The sequence below is a fragment of the Cinclus cinclus genome, chromosome 12 (assembly GCF_963662255.1).
Source record: "Cinclus cinclus chromosome 12, bCinCin1.1, whole genome shotgun sequence".
Lineage (NCBI taxonomy): Eukaryota > Metazoa > Chordata > Aves > Passeriformes > Cinclidae > Cinclus > Cinclus cinclus.
In genome coordinates, this window is record NC_085057.1 from 14,269,279 (window position 1) to 14,287,169 (window position 17,891).

A 17,891-nucleotide genomic window follows, 5' to 3' on the forward strand; every position below is an offset into this window, starting at 1 on the left:
ATCACCTGTGGTGATGGTGAGAGGGCATGAGCCATGGCAAGCATGGAGACTCCTCAACCTGTGTTTGGGATGGGGCAGTGAGCCCGGGGCAGGTCCTGTGCCCCCCAGCCACTCCAGCGGGCACCTCCCTGCTCTGCGTCTCAGTTTCCCCATCTGTAAAATGGGGAGAATAGTACTGCCCTACCTCACCCGGAGCTGGCTGTCAGGTGGAGCTCTTCTGCACCCCAAGAGCTGCCAGCAGCAGGCACTGCCAGGGGCACAGGGCACTGCCTAGCGTGGGGACCGAGGACTGGGCACTTTCTTGGCCCTCCCAGATAGCATCAAGAGCCTGATGAACAGTGTCCATGGGGGCTGGAATCCAGCAGGGTGGTCGGACCTGTGACAGCACCTGCGCTCAAGCCACCCATCCTCTCCCCTGCCATTCCCCCATCCCCAAAGAGATGCCACCCACTGCCCTGGCATCACTGGGACAGCCCAGTCCCCATGGACAAGCATGGTCCTCATGCTGTGGCTGGTGGTACCCAGCCTGCTGCTCCTGAGCCTGCCAGGGGAACTGTTGGCTCCTGGTGCCTGCGGATGGGACCCTGCTGACCCCTAGGCTATGTAGGGGGCCCAGCTGCATTGCTCCAGGGAGGTGGCATGCACGCCATGGGCTTTACATCCACTGGAATCCTGCCCATGCTGCGGCTCAGCTGCTGGGGGCCTGGTGCACCTGAGGGGCATGAGGGGGATTTGGGGGGGGCTGGGGGCAGCGCTCACTGGGCGCAAGCTCAGGGCTCTGGAGGCACCCCTTGTCTGCATGCCCATATGCTGGGGTCATGGGCACCCCAGCCACCCAAGATGTCCCTGCTCACCTTGCACTCTGGGCCAGTACTTGGACCCCCACAGCCCTCACCCATTCATCCACCCATCCATCTATCCATCCATGCCGCTGGGATGTCCCAAACCATGCCAAAACCCGGAAAGCAGCTCTCTCGCCCCGCTGCCTCCCCTCCCAGTATGGAGGGCAGCCCAGCAGGGTGGGCAGCACAGGGTAGGGGGGGGTCTGTCCTGCGGCAAAGTACATAAGAGACGTATTTTTTTATGAGGTGGTGGAGGCTGGGATGCTTTTTATAAATACTGTACATAAGAGTAGATATTTTTTAACGTCTTGTGTTGCTTTGGGTAGCTCTGTATAATGTATATATCACATGGGGGGGCACTGCTGCAGACTCTCACCATTGCCCTGGGTCTGCTGGTTGCAGTGTGGCTCCGCTGTTCCTGTCACCAGCCTGGCTGCCCCAGGGAGCACCCCTGACACTTGTAAATTATTGGTGAGCGTGATGCTGATGGTGGCAGGAGGCCAGAGGTGAGAATAAAAATGTGAATGTGCCCAGACCTCGGGCATCACTGGGGTGGGTGAGGTGTTGGCAGGCAGGCTGGCACCTGACACACAGCATCCTGAGGTGGTACAGACAGACAGACACATGACACATGGGTGCACAGACCTGCGTGAAGAGCAGGGATATATGGACACGGATGTGCAGGGTTAGTGCATGTGGACGAACAGCAGGACAGCACAGGACATGGATGCACAGGGTCCTCCTTGGCAGCAGGGCCCCTGTGGGAGTTAGACCCTGGGGAAACACTTCCAAGGGAGTGGGATCCCTGAGGAGCAGGACACCTGAGAACAAGATCCCCAGGGCAATGGGACACATGTGGGAGCATGGCCCTGGGGAGCGGGATATGTGGGAGCAAGAAGCCCAGTAAAGGCCATGGCAGTAGTATCCATGGAGAGTGGGGCTGCTCTAGAAGCAGGGCTCCAGGGAAGTGGTGCTGGGCCGTTTGTGTCTGGTGCCAGGGCAGTGGGTAACCCCAGTGCCCTCATGGCCAGCCCCCCAGCCCTCACCCATGGCACAGTGTGGAGTGGGGGTGAGCCCCCCCAGCCCTGGCCCCTCGCTCCCCTCTGCCGGCCCCAGGTCTGGGCTCAGTGCCAGCTCATTAGTGAAGCCTTATTAGCACGGCAGCCTGCTCCCACGGGAACAGCCCTGCTCCCGTCACACCAGGCCCACGGGCACAGGCCTGCAGACTCCACATGGGATCCTGTATCACTTCCCCTGGCACTCTTGAGTTAAAAGCATCCATGGCTGCCCTCATCCTGCTTAGTTGGCACCAGTGGGGTGTGTGGAGGGGCTGCAGGGCCAGGGCAGGCATTAGTGGCTGCTGTGGGGCTAGCATAGAATGAGGGTGGCTACCTGGGCGTGGGCCAGCTCCGTGGGTCAGTGGGCACACCTGACCCCCCTCCTCAGGTAGTGGGGGGGGCTCTAGTTCCTAAGGGAGCAGCCCGGGGACCTGGTGGATGGGTCAAGTGCCGGAGGGACCCCATGTCCTGGGAGAGAGCTGGAGATGCCCCATCCTGCCCAGTCCCATCCTGACCCTTCCCTTGCCACAGGCACCCCCAGCCCGGGCACCTGCCAAGGAGCTCCCTCCTGCAGCGGCAGGGGACATGGGACCCCGAGGAGTGAGCGATACCCAAGCTCTGAGCCACCACCCTGTGACACCGTGTCTCCACAGAAGACAGCCCTGAAACACAGCATCGCCCAAACCACTGCTCCCAGGGCTGCTCCTACTGCTCTGTACCCAAAGGACCCCAAGATGCGACATCCGGACTCCATCTCCCTCTCCATGTGTGTCCCGGCCGGTACCCGCCTGTCCCGGGACACACGGTGTCCCACGTACATTTCTATCCCGGGACACGGCGCGTCCCTCACCCGCCGTGTCCCCCGGCCATTACCCGCCGCCGCCGCCTGAGGGCCCGCGCGCCGCCAGCGAGAGGCCCCGCCCCCGTTAGCCCCGCCCCCGTTAGCCCCGCCCCCGTTAGCCCCGCCCCGTTAGACCTGCCCATTGACCACGCCCCGTTACCCCGCCCCCCGGTCGCGCGCGGGGCGGGGTCTGTCGGGGCGGGGCGGGCCGGGCCGGGCCGGCAGAGCCGCGGGCGCGCGCAGCAGCCGCCGCTGCCGCCGCCATGGGCTGCACCGTGAGCGCCGAGGACAAGGCGGCCGCCGAGCGCTCTCGCATGATCGACAAGAACCTGCGGGAGGACGGCGAGAAGGCGGCGCGGGAGGTGAAGCTGCTGCTGCTGGGTGAGACCCCCGGCCCGCTGCCCCGGGCCCCGACCCCCCCCCCCCCGCCCCCCCCATCCTGGCTTCTTCGCCCGGCTCGGCCCGACCCTGCCGGAACCGGGCGGCCTCGCCGCCTCCGCCCCCCGCGGCCCCGGGCTATCCTGGGTACCAGCGCCGGGAGTGCCCTGCCCCGCCCCGTCCCGGGGATCCCCCGTGAGTGGGATGCTGGCCTCAGCCCAGGCTTCGGGTTCTCCCCACAGTGAGCTGTCGGCTCCATCTCGGGCCCCGGGGATGTCCCCGAGAACGGGGGGCCTGCCCCGTCCCAGCCCTCTGGGTTCCCCCCAGGAATGGGGCAGCAGGCTTTGAGATTTCCCCCCAGGAGTCGGGTGTTGACCCCATCCCAGGTATCCCCGCCAGGAGTGAGATGTTGATCCAATCCGAGATCCCAGAGATTCCCTCCAGGAGGGGGTTATTGATCTCATCTCAGCTCCCACTGATTCCCCCCCCCCCCACCTAGGAACGGGATGTTGACACGGGATGTCGTGTCTTTCCTCCCGGGACTGGGATGTTGACCCCATCGGAGGTTCCAAAGGATTCCCCCCCCGGAGTGGGGTGTTGACCCAACCCAGCTCCCAGGGTTTCCCCACAGCAGTGGAGCCCTGTACCCACAGCAGACCTGGGGATCCCCTCCACCGTGGGGTTCTTTCCCCACCCCTCTTTGAGCAGGATGCCAGCTCCATTCCAGGCTTTGAAGGTCTCACTGGCAGTGGGGTGCTGGCCCTACTGCAAGTCTTGGGTGTCCCTCAGGAGCAGGTACCACCCCATCCTGGGCTGTGGGGTTCTCCCTAGAAGTAGGTGGCACCCCACTATGGTATTGTCACCCCAACCTGTCAGTGTCCAGTCTGGGCATATGCCTTTGGGACAACGGTGTGGGCATCCCTACTCTTCTGTTGGATGACCTCCCCCAGCAAAGGTCCTGCCAGCTCGGGCACCCTGTCCCACCTGCCCGGGATCCCTGGACTCCTCCATGGGCTCCTCTTACCCTGGTCTCTGGCTGTGGTGGAGGTAACGGGGCTGACAGACACCCACTGCCCCATGCCTTCCCCACTGAAGCACTGGGACAGACCCGAGCCTCTCCATCACCCTGCCCTCTCTGTGGGGATTTGGGGGGCTTGGACCACTGTCTGCCGTGGGTAGGATCCCTCATAGCCCGCGGGCTTTCTGCCTCACGGGCACTGGATTTTGGTACCGATAACGGGCTGCTTGCTCTCTTCAAAGCACCCTGGCGATGCTTCTTCTATGGGCGTTCACAGCCCTGCCCTGTGCCTGCGGCAAAAGGCAGCACTTTGTTATTTTAATTTATTATTTCTCTTAATGACTCCCAGTTGGGCTTTTTATTCCCTGTACAAAATTCCCAGGGAGGGCCTCGCTCCAGGTGCGAGGCGGAGCGTACGAGGCTCCCATGGCACCATGGGGCAGAGGGACAGAGGGATCCCCTGACAGAAAATGTCTTTGGGCTCATCTGCTGTCTGCAGAGGAAGCTGCCAGCAGCAGGAAGTCACGCTGAAATCCGGCAGGCCTTTATTTGCTCAACCCCTGCCTGCCTTGAGAAATACGTAATTAATGCCTCAAAACGCTCCTTTATCAGAGTGCGTCTTTTTTTCATTTGATTTTATTTTGATTTTTTTTGCCTTGGCATGAGCAATGCTGGCAGCAAAACCCATCTTGGCGATGTTGGGAGGGGGTCTGTGCCATCTGGGGGGCTCGATGGTTGGGCCCACTTGCTGCCCCTCTTTTTTTCTGTGGAGGGGAGAGTGAGGGGAGTGAAACCCTGTGGGATGGTGGAGAAGCACGTGGTAGCTGTTTGCCATGAGCTGCTTCTGTGCTGGCCTTGCTGCCAGCTCTGTTCCTCTCAGCCCACTGCCTGGTGGGAAGTAGTGGGGAGGTAGCTGGCCGAGGGGGGTTGGCAGCTCCAGCCTCAGGAGGCTCCTGGGACCATCCCGGCAGTATGACCCTGGTGCTGTCAGCTCTGGGTGCCCAGGTAGGGAGAGCCCATCCTGTTGGTGCTGAGCACCACCGAGAAGCAGCTAGGGGCTTGCTGAGTGACAAGAATTATGATGTGGGCTGACATCCCTTTCCTGGGTCCTGCGCTGTCCTGAAGTGGAGGCAGGAGGAGGAAGAGGATGTCTGCACTCCCTTCTGCTGGGGCCACTGTTTACAAGCAGCATTTCTGATCTCAGCTGCTTTCTTAAGCCAAAAATAGAGCAAAATGGCTCTTTTTGTACATTTTTAAAAGAGGCTTTTTTTTCTTCCCCTTGCACCTGTTCAGGTATCAATAGTACACCAAAGCCTTGGGTCAGTGTTGCCCATTTCCAAGCTGAGCTATGGCTGGAAAATCCTCCCAGGTTGCCAGGGAGTGGCTGGGCAGATCAGACCAGCATTGCACCCCGGGGGCTGCTGCTTGTGACATGTCCCCTTTGTGAGGTGGGACCGCAGTACTGAGGTACTCCCACCTCCCTGCCGCTCACCCTTCATATGGTGCTTTTTTTTCCCCATGGTCGGGGAAGCTTTGAGGACATGTGAAGCCTCATGCTTTTTGGTGAGCACCACAGCTCCTCATCACTCTCAGCAAGGCAGAGCTCCAGGGTTCTCTGTGGGGGCTGCAGCCTTCCTGTCTCCTCCAGAAAAAGGGGGGGAAAAACTAAAGAGAAAAACAGCTTCACCCTTTGTGCTGCATCAACCTATAGCATGAAGAGGAGATGGCTCTTCCAAACATGCATGACTTTTTGGTGGCTTTGGAGCTGGGGCTCTGCAGCCAGGCGAGGCACGGTGTGTGGTGATGGCGTCAGGAGTGTAGGAACAGAGAAGGCTTGGGGCTGACTGCTGCAGGTGCCTCAGATCTGTGCTGTGCTCTCTATGTGGCCATGAACCACCTCTGCCATGGTGGGTGAGCTGGAGAGGAATGGACACGCTGTCAGTGCAGTGGAGGCAGCCAGGACCTCCCAGTGGCACACAGTTCTGCAGGCATGGGCACAGCACCGCTCCTGCTGTGTCACCTGTCCCTGCCTGCAGGTTTTCCTCGGCTGTTTGCTCTGGCAAAATGAGTGTGTGCCTGATAGTCTGAAGCTTCAGTCTCTGATGGGGAGAAGACCCATGAAGCAATATCCCCCAGGCAAAGCAATTCCCCCCAAACAAAGAATGTCTCTGTCCCTGCCACTGGAAACCATTGGTATCCCACGGTTTTGGTGGTGGGAGAGGCCAGGAGCCATAACCGACACCTGAAAGCACCTGGAGCATCTTCCCCGTACTTCCAACACCTCCTGGTGCTACTGTTGGCTCCTCGCCATCACTAGGACACAAAGCCCTGCAGTCACTTACTGTTTCTGCTGGGCAGCAGTGTTCTGGCCAACCCACCTCCTTGCCTGTGGGATGCTCCAGGGGGATGCAGGATTAGCAGCAGGCAACAAAGCCCCTTATTCCTTATCTTTGGAGGATTAGGAAAGTAAACGACTTTTCAGCTGTGTTAGAGGTGGAGAAGGCACTGGTGGGTTGATGATGTTAATCCCCTTGGGTCTGCTCTAGGTTCAGACCCTGGGATGAGTACACTGCCCTTACTGGTGTGGTCCCAGCAGCATATTTCAGGTAGGAACTGCCTGTACCAGATCCTGCCTGGGACAGACAGTGACCGGGCAGGGCTCGGAAGCAGCTTTTTTTTATTTTTTAAATTTTTTTTTAGCTTGCATAAAAATAGAGGAAGAGATGGACCAGCTGTGACTTTCAGAGGTTGCGTGGCCCCAGAACTGCCCTAGGTTCTGTGTGAGCTGCCTGCTTTGCTGTGCTTTGTCCTGTCTTGGGGTTGTTTCTGTCCTTACTCCTTCCTCAGTCCTGGCTTTTGGAGGGGTTGGATCCTCCCTTCAGTGGGGACACTGGGAGCCCCAATACTGTTTTTTTGCAACGGGCTAGGAGGTGTCACAGTGCAGGGGACAAGGGAAGGACTCAGTGCTGTTAGATCTAGAGGGATCTGACATCCAACCCCCTGGAGCTGGTGTATGGACTTGGGATAGGTTGGGTCACTACAATGCCCCCACTGGTGATGTCCTAGGAGCCAGCAGCTGCTTTCTGCTCCAAGATGAGTACTTAGGCTTTGCCCAGGGGAAGCAACAGGCTTATACTTGTATGTTTAACATATATTTTTACAGATGTACATTAGAAATGCATTTTATATTTTAATTTCCATGTGTGTGTGTATATATATATATCTTTTCATGGAGCAATATCTACATTGATTTATATGTATCAAAAAGCGCACACGTGTATATATATCTTCACATATATATATATATATATATATATATATATATATATATATATATATATATATATATACACACATCTGTAGCTTTATGGAAGAAGGTGTCCCATGGTCTGAGCCTACCCAGGGCTGGGATCACTGTGTCCCTAAGCCCTGTTGCTGCAGCCAGGGCTGGCCTGGCCTTTCCGCAGCCACCAAGTTTCCTGCTCCAGGCCAGAGCGCGGGTTTCCGGGCCGGACACTGGTTGAATCACCGGAGCTGGCGGAGCTGAGTGATTCTCCATCCTGCTGGTGGAAAACCCAGCTGAGGGGATTCAGGTGCCTGCAGCATCCTGTCAGGGTGGGATGGACAGGATAATGGCACCCAAGCCTGGAGGCACATAGTAGCAGTGGTGGAGGGGGAGAGGGACCACTCTGGCCATGGAAGGGGCAGAAACAGAGGAGCAAAGTTTCAGGATTCCTGGAAAAAGCCAAGCAAAAGGGTATTTTTCTCCAGCTTGTGAGCTTGTTGGCACTGGGGATGCATTTTCCTTGCTCTCCCTGGGGAACCATCCCTAGCCCACCTCCTCTCTGTGTGCCCTGAGTGTCCTTTTTACTGCCAGTTTATTTCTATTTGTTTTATTTTTGTGAAGTTGCCTTTTGTTTGTTTGTTTGTTTGTTTTTGTATCTCTATCAACTGCCTTGGACAGGGGGTCTGCACCTCCTCAATTTTTTGAGGTCCTGCCTGAGGACGTGGCATTCAACCAGCCAATGATGCACGGCTCCTTCTGGGAAGCAGCCAACCCTGTGCTGGAATGGGATGGCCCTTGGGAAAAACGCCCTGTGTCACTGTGGGGTTTTAAAAAAATGTGATTATTTTTACAGCAATTTTCCGTCTATTTTGGGTAGGAAGGAAAATGTTGAGGGGAATCTCTTTTTGTTATTAGTTTTTGAGTCTTTGGGATAACTCTGCTTTTAACACACCCCTTTGTCCGTCCCACTTGATGGTGAGGACCCCACAGGTGCCAAGGTGGGTGGGCTCTGCAGCTGTGCCTCTGTTCTGCTGTCTGTTTGTCCTGTGGGGAAGGGGATTGGTGGGTTTGTCCAGAATGAAAACCCATCTGTAAATCCTCAAATAGTAGCTCAAATATATGCTCAAATAATAGCTGCTGTTTGCCAGGCTGGGAAAGCTTGCTGGGACAGCAGCAGGGGATGGGCCTCTGGGTGCTGAGGATGGGGATGGTTCTGGACCTGCTGGTGGATTGAATTCCAGCTTTTCCCCCATAATGAGAATTTTCCAGCTATGCATTGCTTCCATCTATGCCTGAATATTTGAAAGGATGGTGCCGTGCGGAAAAATGGAAAATCCCCATTGGTGATGCGGGGTGAGGTGGATCCTGAAACCTGTGGCCAGCTCCTAAAATACAGGGATTACATATGTGCTGCCCAGAACTATGTGCATATATTGCACTAAATATCTGCTGCCCAGAAAGCATCATAAATCATGGGCTGCAAAATATATATGTTGGCTCAATAAAGTTTTTGCCAGTGGATTAGCAGGGAGTTCTGGAGCCGGGCAGCTGCTTGCTTATTTTAAATTTTTGAAGATTATTTTTAACAAAAAAAGGAGGAAATGAGCCCTAGAGAGAGCTCTCCTCCTGTTTTTGCCAGTCTCTGACCTGGGAACAAGTACTGCCTGCAGAGAGGCAGGGCTGGAGGCAGCACAGCCGTGGGGTCAGTCCATGGTAGTGGGGGGTCTCCATGCCCCCCACCCCGATGCTGGCACTGGAGTCCAGAGCTCCTCTGATACTGCCTTGTCCTGCCTGGGCTGGGCTGGAGGGTGGAAGCTGGCGGCTGGCATCCAGCCCAGGAATTGTTTTGGGGCTGAATAGGCGGCAGCTGGGGTTTTCCGGGGATTGGAAACCCTTCCCCTCTGCTGCACTCATCGAGGGGGCTGGGGAGGGTCCCCCGCGTGGGGAGGGGGGCTGTTAATTCAGGTGCAAATTCCTGCTCGATGCAAGTGCACAATCTCTTGAGCTGGGCAAGCTCCTGATGGGAGGCAGACGGGCTGACTTGGAACATGGCTGCCTTCCTCAGGGAGCAGGGAAGGAGCCGGGAGATGAGGAAATATGCAGGGAAATAACCAGCCTCGGTGATGGTCACCCTGTGACCGTCACCCTGCCGGTATAAGGCAGGAGGCCCCGGTGGGGTTGTTCCCTCCTGGCAGGGAGGAACTGTCAGGCAGGGTCAGAGAGAGGAGGAGCTGGGACAGCCGTCTGGTACCTCACCTTGGAGATGCTGATAAGCCAGGTTCTTGCTTGCCACATGCCTCAGTTTCCCTGTCCCAGGTACCCGCTGAGAAAGGATTGGGTGAATGCCACTGGACCCAGGGATATGGGATGGTGTTAGAAACCAGAGGTATTTAATGGAAAAAATGAAGGGCTCCACCGAGTCCTTCCCCCCTGCTCCCAGCTCCAGGCAGGAGTTGTCAGCACTGACCACGAGCGCTGGCTGGGCTGTGCTGGGTGCCACGTCAGCATCCTGAGGGTGCTGAGGGAAGATGGGTTGGCAGTGCCAGAGAGCCCCTGCTGTGCCCACCAGTGACCTCTGAGCTGAGCACAGCCCCTCCCTCGGCACATAGGGCATGGGAAGAGTGGAGCAGGGTGCTCGAGTGGTAAATACAGGGTCTCTATAGCCTCATTATGGCCCCAGCATCAGGGTGCCTCCTGCCCTGAGCACTGCCCACAGTGATGTTCCTGGGGGTGCATGTCCATCACCTGGGTGGTGTTCAGGCTGGGGACATTTGCAGAAGGAGCTTGTTCCCTGCTGCCATGTCTCAGCTGGCATGATAGGCCCTGTTTTTCCCAGTTAATTTTAGCATAATCTGCCTTTTTTTGAAAAATAATAAAAAAAAAATTAACCTCCTCTGTAATCTCTGCCTCCTCTGCGGCCATGCTGGCACAGGCCTGCTTGGGGCCCTCTGTAAGGGCATCTCCATGGCCAAGAGCCGCACTGGTGGGACCTGCAAAAAAGGCTGTGAGAGGACACAGGGGTGGATTTGTCTTGGGAGGTCCTCTGGGATTTGCACCTGGAGGCAGGGACCGCACTGATCTCCAGCCAAAGGGGCCTGATCCTGCTGGGGGTCCTGGGTCAAGATGAGCCAGGGACTCATCCATCTTGTGACACTCCCTGCACAGAGAGGGGACAAGGGATATGCCCCTTTCTTTCAGCTTCCCCTTTCAGCTTCCCCTTTCTTGCAGCCAGGGTGACTTTGCTTCTTCCCTCCTCCCAGCCTGTGGAGGGAGGGCTGGGCCGAACTGCACATTGCCTGAGTGGGGTGACGTCCCTAGGGAGGATGGGGTGGGGGAAGGAGAACTTTAGGCATCCTAGCTGTCTTGCTGAACTCATGGAAACCTGTGTTTGGATGCTGAAAAACAAAACGACCCCAAAAGCCATCGGCTTTCCCTGCTGGCAGCCGCCTCTGCAGCAAGCTGGGGCACAGGACCTGGCAGGCTGGGAAGTGCGTGCTATTTAAGAACAAACCCGGGGGCGGCCGAGCCCACTGGGATCGCTTGAGCTGGTTGGTGGAGGTGGCAACTTACTCTTGAGTTCCCTGCCTGTACCGTGTGGCACAAGCATCCTTGCATTCTGGCTGCTGCTGACTCCAGCTGTGGATATGCAGTGGGGCTGGAACTCCATTGTTCCCCAGCACAGAGAGGATGTGGGATGTGGCATCTCAGATTCTGCCTGGAGATGGGATGGCAGGTGACGGACAGAGCTTAACCCCCTTGTCATGGGGAGCACTCAGGTTCAACCAAAGCCAGGATTGCTTTGTTGTGGCATTCTAGGACTGTGGGGAAAATATTAGTGTTGTTGCTATTTTCCTGGCCTGGAGCAGGTGTCATTTCTTTCCTTGGGAACTATTGCGAGGTTCCCCCCAGGCTTTCCTTTTGTTCCCTGTTCCTTGGTCCTGACCTTTCCAGTGCACAACCAGTCATCTGCTCTGGCTAATGCTCTTTCTCCAATGGCCGAAGCACCTGCTGCATTCCCTCCCTAGCCTGGGGGTGTATCCCAATAGGGTAGGGCTTCCTGACTTTGGACAGGACCTCATCCCTTCTCATTTGTCCACAGGTGCTGGCGAGTCTGGGAAGAGCACCATCGTCAAACAGATGAAGTGAGTGGTCCCTGCACTGTCACTCTGTCTGACACTGCTCAAGGCATGGCCACAGGCTCCAGAACCAGTGGCTGACAGAGCATGGGTGGGGAGCAGTATCCTGGGGAACCCCACAAAAGGCTGACCTTGCCTGTATCTCTTCCCTCCACCAGGATCATCCATGAGGATGGCTACTCAGAGGAGGAGTGCCGGCAGTACAAAGCTGTAGTCTACAGCAACACCATCCAGTCCATTATGGCTATCATCAAGGCGATGGGGAACCTGCAGATTGACTTTGGAGACTCCTCCAGAGCGGTGGGTGCCCTCCACCTCCCGCTGTGCCTGGCAGGGGTGGGGGTTCTGGGTGGCTAAAACAGATGTGCCCAAAACTGAAGTAGGATCAAAGGTGGCTCAGCCCAGGTTCTGCTGTTTCCTGGTGGGCTCCCATCAGGTCCTTTGGGGCAGAGTGAGCTTCACTAAGTCTGTGCCAGTGCTCAAGCTGTTTTATTATTGCAGGATGATGCTCGGCAGCTGTTTGCACTCTCCTCCACTGCTGAGGAGCAGGGCATGATGCCAGAGGACCTGGCCAACGTCATCCGGAGACTGTGGGCTGACAACGGGGTCCAGGCTTGTTTCAGCCGCTCCCGAGAGTACCAGCTGAATGACTCTGCTGCCTAGTGAGTACCCCCTCCTCTGCCCCAGCTTAGCTGAGCCCTGTGAGCCACAACGCTTTTATGAAACAGCAGAAAATCTACCCAGAGGCTGCTGTTCACCATCACCAGGCTTAGGAGTTGGTGCTTCCACTTCCCGCGTGGTGCTGGGGCTGAGCCGGAGCGGAACTGGGAAGGCGGATGTTTCGAAAGCTGTTTCCTTCTCTGCCTGGGTGTTGTGTACCCTGGGAGGGGGGGCACTGGGGCATCCCCCTTCTGCCACTGCTCTGTCCCCACTGCCCTTCCCCAGGAGATGCTCTCCACTGGCTCCCCACTCATGAGCACAGCCAGGGTCCTGCCCATCCTCATCACCTTTCATGGGCTGTCAAGGTAGAAAAATTCCCAAGGAAGGCCCTGGTGACACTTAGTTTTGAAGAGGATGAGTAGGATGCTCAAGAGGCTTTTCTTTTTCTTTTAACTGTTTTTATACAGAAAGGCTTGGCAGTACGCTTGTGTGTTATCCAGCAAATTGGCATTTGGGTAGATAAATTGCTGCAGCTGGTTGGGTTTATCCTTGAAGAGATTAATAAATAAAGTTAATCTGCCTAATGTACCATTGCTGGAGAGAGCAACACAGCTGAGTCTGTGTTCATCTTGCACAGTGCCCTCCTACCCTCTTCACCCAGACCCCTTATGGTAAAGCAGTATGGGGGGAGCTCATGGTGTGCCAGGAGCACCCCACCAATTCTGGCCTTTCCTGGGATCCTGCCTGCTTGGGACTCACTGCCATCCCAGGGCAAGTGGTTTCCCCAGCTGTCCCCTCATGCATGGCAATGTCAGGTTCCTCCTTTGCACTGAGGTCACTGTGGGGAAGAGACTGCGGGAAAGCTCCTGGCAAACACCAAACCTGGAGAAGCTCCTGTCAGCTCTTTCCCCCAGCACCCGCAGCTTTCACTTCCTCCTGACGGGCACACACCCACCTTCCCCAGCCCCTGTCTGCTCAGCCACATCACTCACTCCCCAGCCAGCACTGCCATTTCCCTGGCAGTGGGTGCTGGCTTGGGAGCACAGGACACCCAGCAGATGCAGGGGAGCTCACACACACACTTGGAGCAGGTGTATCTGCACAGTGTCTGCCAAGTGCCTGTCACTGTCAGTGCCATTATGGAGCATTTAGCACATGGTGGGGGGTTGGACAACCATTAATTAGGAGCACCTTCAAGCTGTTGCTCCAGCCTTTTTCCATCCCTGTGGAGATGCCCGTGCAGTGACCAATCCCTTGCCCATCTCATAAGAGTGATGTGCCCACTGTGCTGCTGGAACAGGACGGCGTGGAAGTAAGGAGCCCCGTTCCATGCCCAGCACGCAGCCCACATGTGCCCCAGCCCTCTTCAGCACAGCAGCCCCTATCCTGTTCCTCCTCTGCCTCTTGGGGTTCCAGGAATTTGGGGTGCCAGGGTGGCGCTCACCGGCACCCCAGGGCTTGATGCAATGTCCAGGAGCGTGTAGTGCTGCACAGGGCCCTGCTGCGGGGTTTCCTGTTTTTTGTCAGCCAGAGGCCATGTGTGTTTCCGGCTGTTTCTGAGCTGATCTGTGGCAGTAACGTGCAGGTCCCCCACCCTCACACCCACAGCAGGCTCCTAGGGCATCACCAGCTCTGGCCTTGCCCTGTCACTCTGCTGGGTTTCCCAGGAGCTGGCAAGTGGCTGTGCTGCGTCGGAGCCAAGGATCCCTATGGCCTCACGGGCTGTAATCTGGCTTTCACCAGATTACAGGGCCACAAATGCCTTAATTAAGACAAGCCTAATTTGCTTAAAAGAGCCCGTTTGTAGTAACCCAATTAAAGCAGTGTGAGCTGGAGAAATCAAAATGCGCCTTGATCCCCCCCCACCGGCAGCCTTTATCAGTCCTGGTGGGTGTTGCACACGGGGGACCTGGCCACCATCTCTGCTGGGACCCTGCGGGCAGCAGGGCAGGCGATGCTTCCCGGGGGAGGGGGTCTATGGACATTTGCAGCCCCCCACAGTGCTGCTCCCTGTCTCTCCAGCCTCCCGCCTCCTTCTTCCTCCCAGGATGCAGTCCCTTTGTGTTTTTGACTATAAATGGCATGGCGCCATCGATTGTTTCCGCCAGCACTGTGGCTGGTTGCCATAGCACTGAATATTTTCCTCTTGCCATTTCCCCCCCGTGTAAATGGCCAAGGAAACGGGGTGAGCCCCCCAGCCCTGGCTGCATCCTCTGTCTGGCTCCCAGTGCCAGCACACTGCCCTCAGTCCTTCAGTCCTGTGTGTCCTGTGTCACCCTGGCCACTGGTGTCCTGCCCTGCCTGTGTCTGGCAGAGACATGGAGTGACCCCAGGATGCACATGGGGCCTCTGCTGTGCATCCCAGCTTGGCACTGCCCACCCTGACTGAACAATGCTGGGACATGGACAGGGGACTCTGGGCGGGTGTGGGGATGTCCCATGGAATCTGGGTGGATCATGCCCCACGGTCCAGCTCCCACAGCACCTTTCCTCTTTTTCCCCAGCTACCTGAACGATCTGGAGAGGATAGCCCGTGCCGACTACATCCCCACCCAGCAGGATGTGCTGCGCACCAGGGTGAAGACCACAGGCATCGTAGAGACTCACTTCACCTTTAAGGATCTGCACTTCAAGTATGTCTGACCTCTTTCCCTTTTGCCTTTTTGAAAGCAAAAAAACCCCTTCCTCCCCCTGCTGGGATGGACCATGCATGCACTCAGTTCACTCTACCTCTTGGTTTGCTCATGGCGGGAACTGCTGCCTCAGAGAGCGGAAACCACTGAAATAACTGGAACAGCCTCAAAAACACTTCACAGAGCTCAGCTTGGGGGCAGATCCAGGCTCTGGGTAGGAGGGGAGGGGGAAGGAATCCCTCCTCCCGCTGCTGTGACGCTGCTTCCGCTGCAGGAAGGGCGCTGGGCAGGAGCTGGGGTCTCGGGGTCAGGCAGTGGCAGCGCTGCCTGCTGGCACCCGGTGGTTGCTTTCCACTGAAAACCCATGGGAAATAATCAAGGCTCCAGTTTCAGAGACAAAAAGCTTCCATTGTGCACATCCCCAGGGAATTTAGTCCCATGGCAACAGACCTGATGTCAGAAAGATGTGCTGGGGTCTCTGAATGCGGAGGTCTTGCAGGAACCCCAGTGCCATCCTGGTGGGATGGAAAGTCTTGGTTGTGCATTGCCTTGGAGGTGGCAGTGGGGGTGGTCTGTGGGGACTGCACTGTGTCCCGGTGGGGAAGCCTTCCCGCCAGCCAAGCAGTTGGCAGTGGACATGGCAGGAGATGTGGAATGCTACTCCTGGGCTCTTCTCCATGGAGGCACGGCATCCTCTGGTACCCGTGTTGGGAGAGGCACGTGGTGCATCAGGATCAGCCCTGAGCCCTGCTTGCTGCCACAATCCTGCTGAGCCCACAGTGACTTGGCTCCCCTTGGTCCAAGGTCTCTGGCAAAGCCCTGCTGTACCTACTCTGGAGCAGGTCTCTGGGGAACATGACACTGACACTCCTTGGGAAAGGTGGCCTGATGCTGCCCCAGCTCATGTCAGGGATTTGCTACAGCTGGGAAATGAGCCTGGACACTGTCCTGGCAGCAGGAGCTGGGGCAGATCCTCAGTACTGGCAAAATCCCTGGGACAGAGGCACAGTGTTCTGCCCACAGCAGTGCTGCTCCTGTCTGAGCAGCTGGGGACACTGAGACATGGGGTAAGGGCGGTGGGGCTGGGAGGTGCCATCCATCCCTGTGTCACTGTCCTGCTGCAGGATGTTTGATGTGGGTGGCCAGCGCTCGGAACGGAAGAAGTGGATCCACTGCTTCGAGGGGGTGACAGCCATCATTTTCTGCGTGGCCCTGAGTGCCTATGACCTGGTGCTGGCTGAGGATGAGGAAATGGTGAGTCATGGGGATGGAACCAGTGCCATGAGCCATCCTCTCCATGGGGGGCTGGGGGAACTGCCCCTCCTCTGGTGGCCACCAGTGTCCTAGACAGTGTGGCCCAAATCTTGTAGGGCCATTGGCACCCCCTGCCCAGGAAGGCAGGAGCATGGGAGGTGGTAGTTTGGGGAGCAGTGGGCTTGGTGCAGCCTGGGGGTCCCTGCCCAACTCATGCTGCTATCTTCCCTGCCAGAACCGGATGCATGAGAGCATGAAGCTGTTTGACAGCATCTGCAATAACAAGTGGTTCACAGACACATCCATCATCCTCTTTCTCAACAAGAAGGACCTCTTTGAGGAGAAGATTGTGCACAGCTCCCTCACCATCTGCTTCCCTGAGTACACAGGTACCACTAGGACCTTCAGTGCCCCCTGCCCTCCTGGCAGGGGCAATGGGCAGTGCCTTGCCCCAGGCAGGGTAGCAGGAGGTGCTAGGGACACAGATGCTGGCTCCCCTGTGCACAAGGAGTAGTGGATTGGGGCAGCAAGTGCAGTGTGGTGGTGTTTGGGGTGCCTTGGGAGATGGGAGATAATGGGGGGACACAACACATGGGGCATCTGCCCTGAGGGGGGTTATCTGAGGCTCATTCTGCCTCTGGAGCCTCAATTTGGCAACAGGACAGTGGCTGTGGGGGGCCAAGCCTAGCCCTAAACCCTTTGGTGGCTGTGGGCAACTGTGGGGCAGCCCAGTGTCTCTTCTTCCCCAGGGGCCAACAAGTATGACGAGGCAGCCAGCTACATTCAGAGCAAGTTCGAGGACCTGAACAAGAGGAAGGACACCAAGGAGATCTACACCCACTTCACCTGTGCCACAGACACCAAGAACGTGCAGTTTGTCTTTGATGCCGTCACTGACGTCATCATCAAAAACAACCTGAAGGACTGTGGTCTTTTCTGAGGGTGGCACTGCCCAGGTGGGTGCTGGTCTCAGTGGTGGCACTTCGAAGGGGGTGGTCATGGACCATCCTCCAGGGATGGGCTGGGCATAGCCTGCCCACTGCAGGCTGCCCTGGCCCCAGACCCTCACTCACTCATGACCTCTCTCTCCTAGGAGCTGCAAAGGAAGGACCACGCCATCTCTCCCACTCCTGCTTCTCTTCAGATTCATTCCTCCGCCCACCCCATAAAGAGACTTTTTGAGTGCCAACACAGTGGCAGGGCCCATGTACCCCCTGCCACATGTGTTTCCCCGCCACCATTGTCCTCCTCCTCACCGGCATTGCCCTTCCAGGGTAGACAAGGTTTTAATTTTGGTTTGTACCCCCTGAACCTTTCCAGCCCCCATTTCATTCACTCTGAGCCCTGGCGCTCTCACTGTTTACATTGCAAGCGTTGCTGGCCCGGGGGGCACAGGGTCCCACCCAGCCACAAACGAGACCGTGACATTCCTTTTAGTAAACCAGAAAAGAAAGAAGGAAAAAATATAAGAAACAACAAAACCAAACTCAAAACCATGCAAAAAAAAACCACACCACACCGGTTGGGGACAGGTTACTTTTTCAAGAAAACCTTTTTACCAAACTATTTAAAAGCATCAAGTGCTACGTGGTGGTGGCATCCTCCGTGGCCAGCCCACCCCCCACCCGTGTGCCTTTGGGGGGGGAGGGTCTGCACCCCACTCCGCCTCGCTGCCTCCATCCCGAGGGGCAGCTCAGGCAGGAGGGTGGGCAGGGGGTGCTGCCCACTGCCTCTATTCCCCCCTCTTTCTAAGCCTACTTTTTAGGGTTAGCTGTTGCATTGGGC

The 17,891-nt window shown here is 57.0% G+C and overlaps 1 protein-coding gene across 1 annotated transcript; it reads left to right on the plus strand.

The window, feature by feature from the left end:
• Nucleotides 1-2,971: 2,971 nt before the first annotated feature.
• Nucleotides 2,972-17,402, plus strand: GNAI2 (G protein subunit alpha i2). The gene is made up of 9 exons (XM_062500667.1): nt 2,972-3,122; nt 11,523-11,565; nt 11,718-11,859; nt 12,061-12,221; nt 14,724-14,852; nt 15,977-16,106; nt 16,342-16,495; nt 16,856-17,062; nt 17,200-17,402. Exons 1-8 carry the CDS (start codon nt 3,005-3,007, stop codon nt 17,044-17,046), a joined length of 1,068 nt encoding a protein of 355 aa, XP_062356651.1. The 5' UTR covers nt 2,972-3,004; the 3' UTR covers nt 17,047-17,062; nt 17,200-17,402.
• Nucleotides 17,403-17,891: the final 489 nt, after the last annotated feature.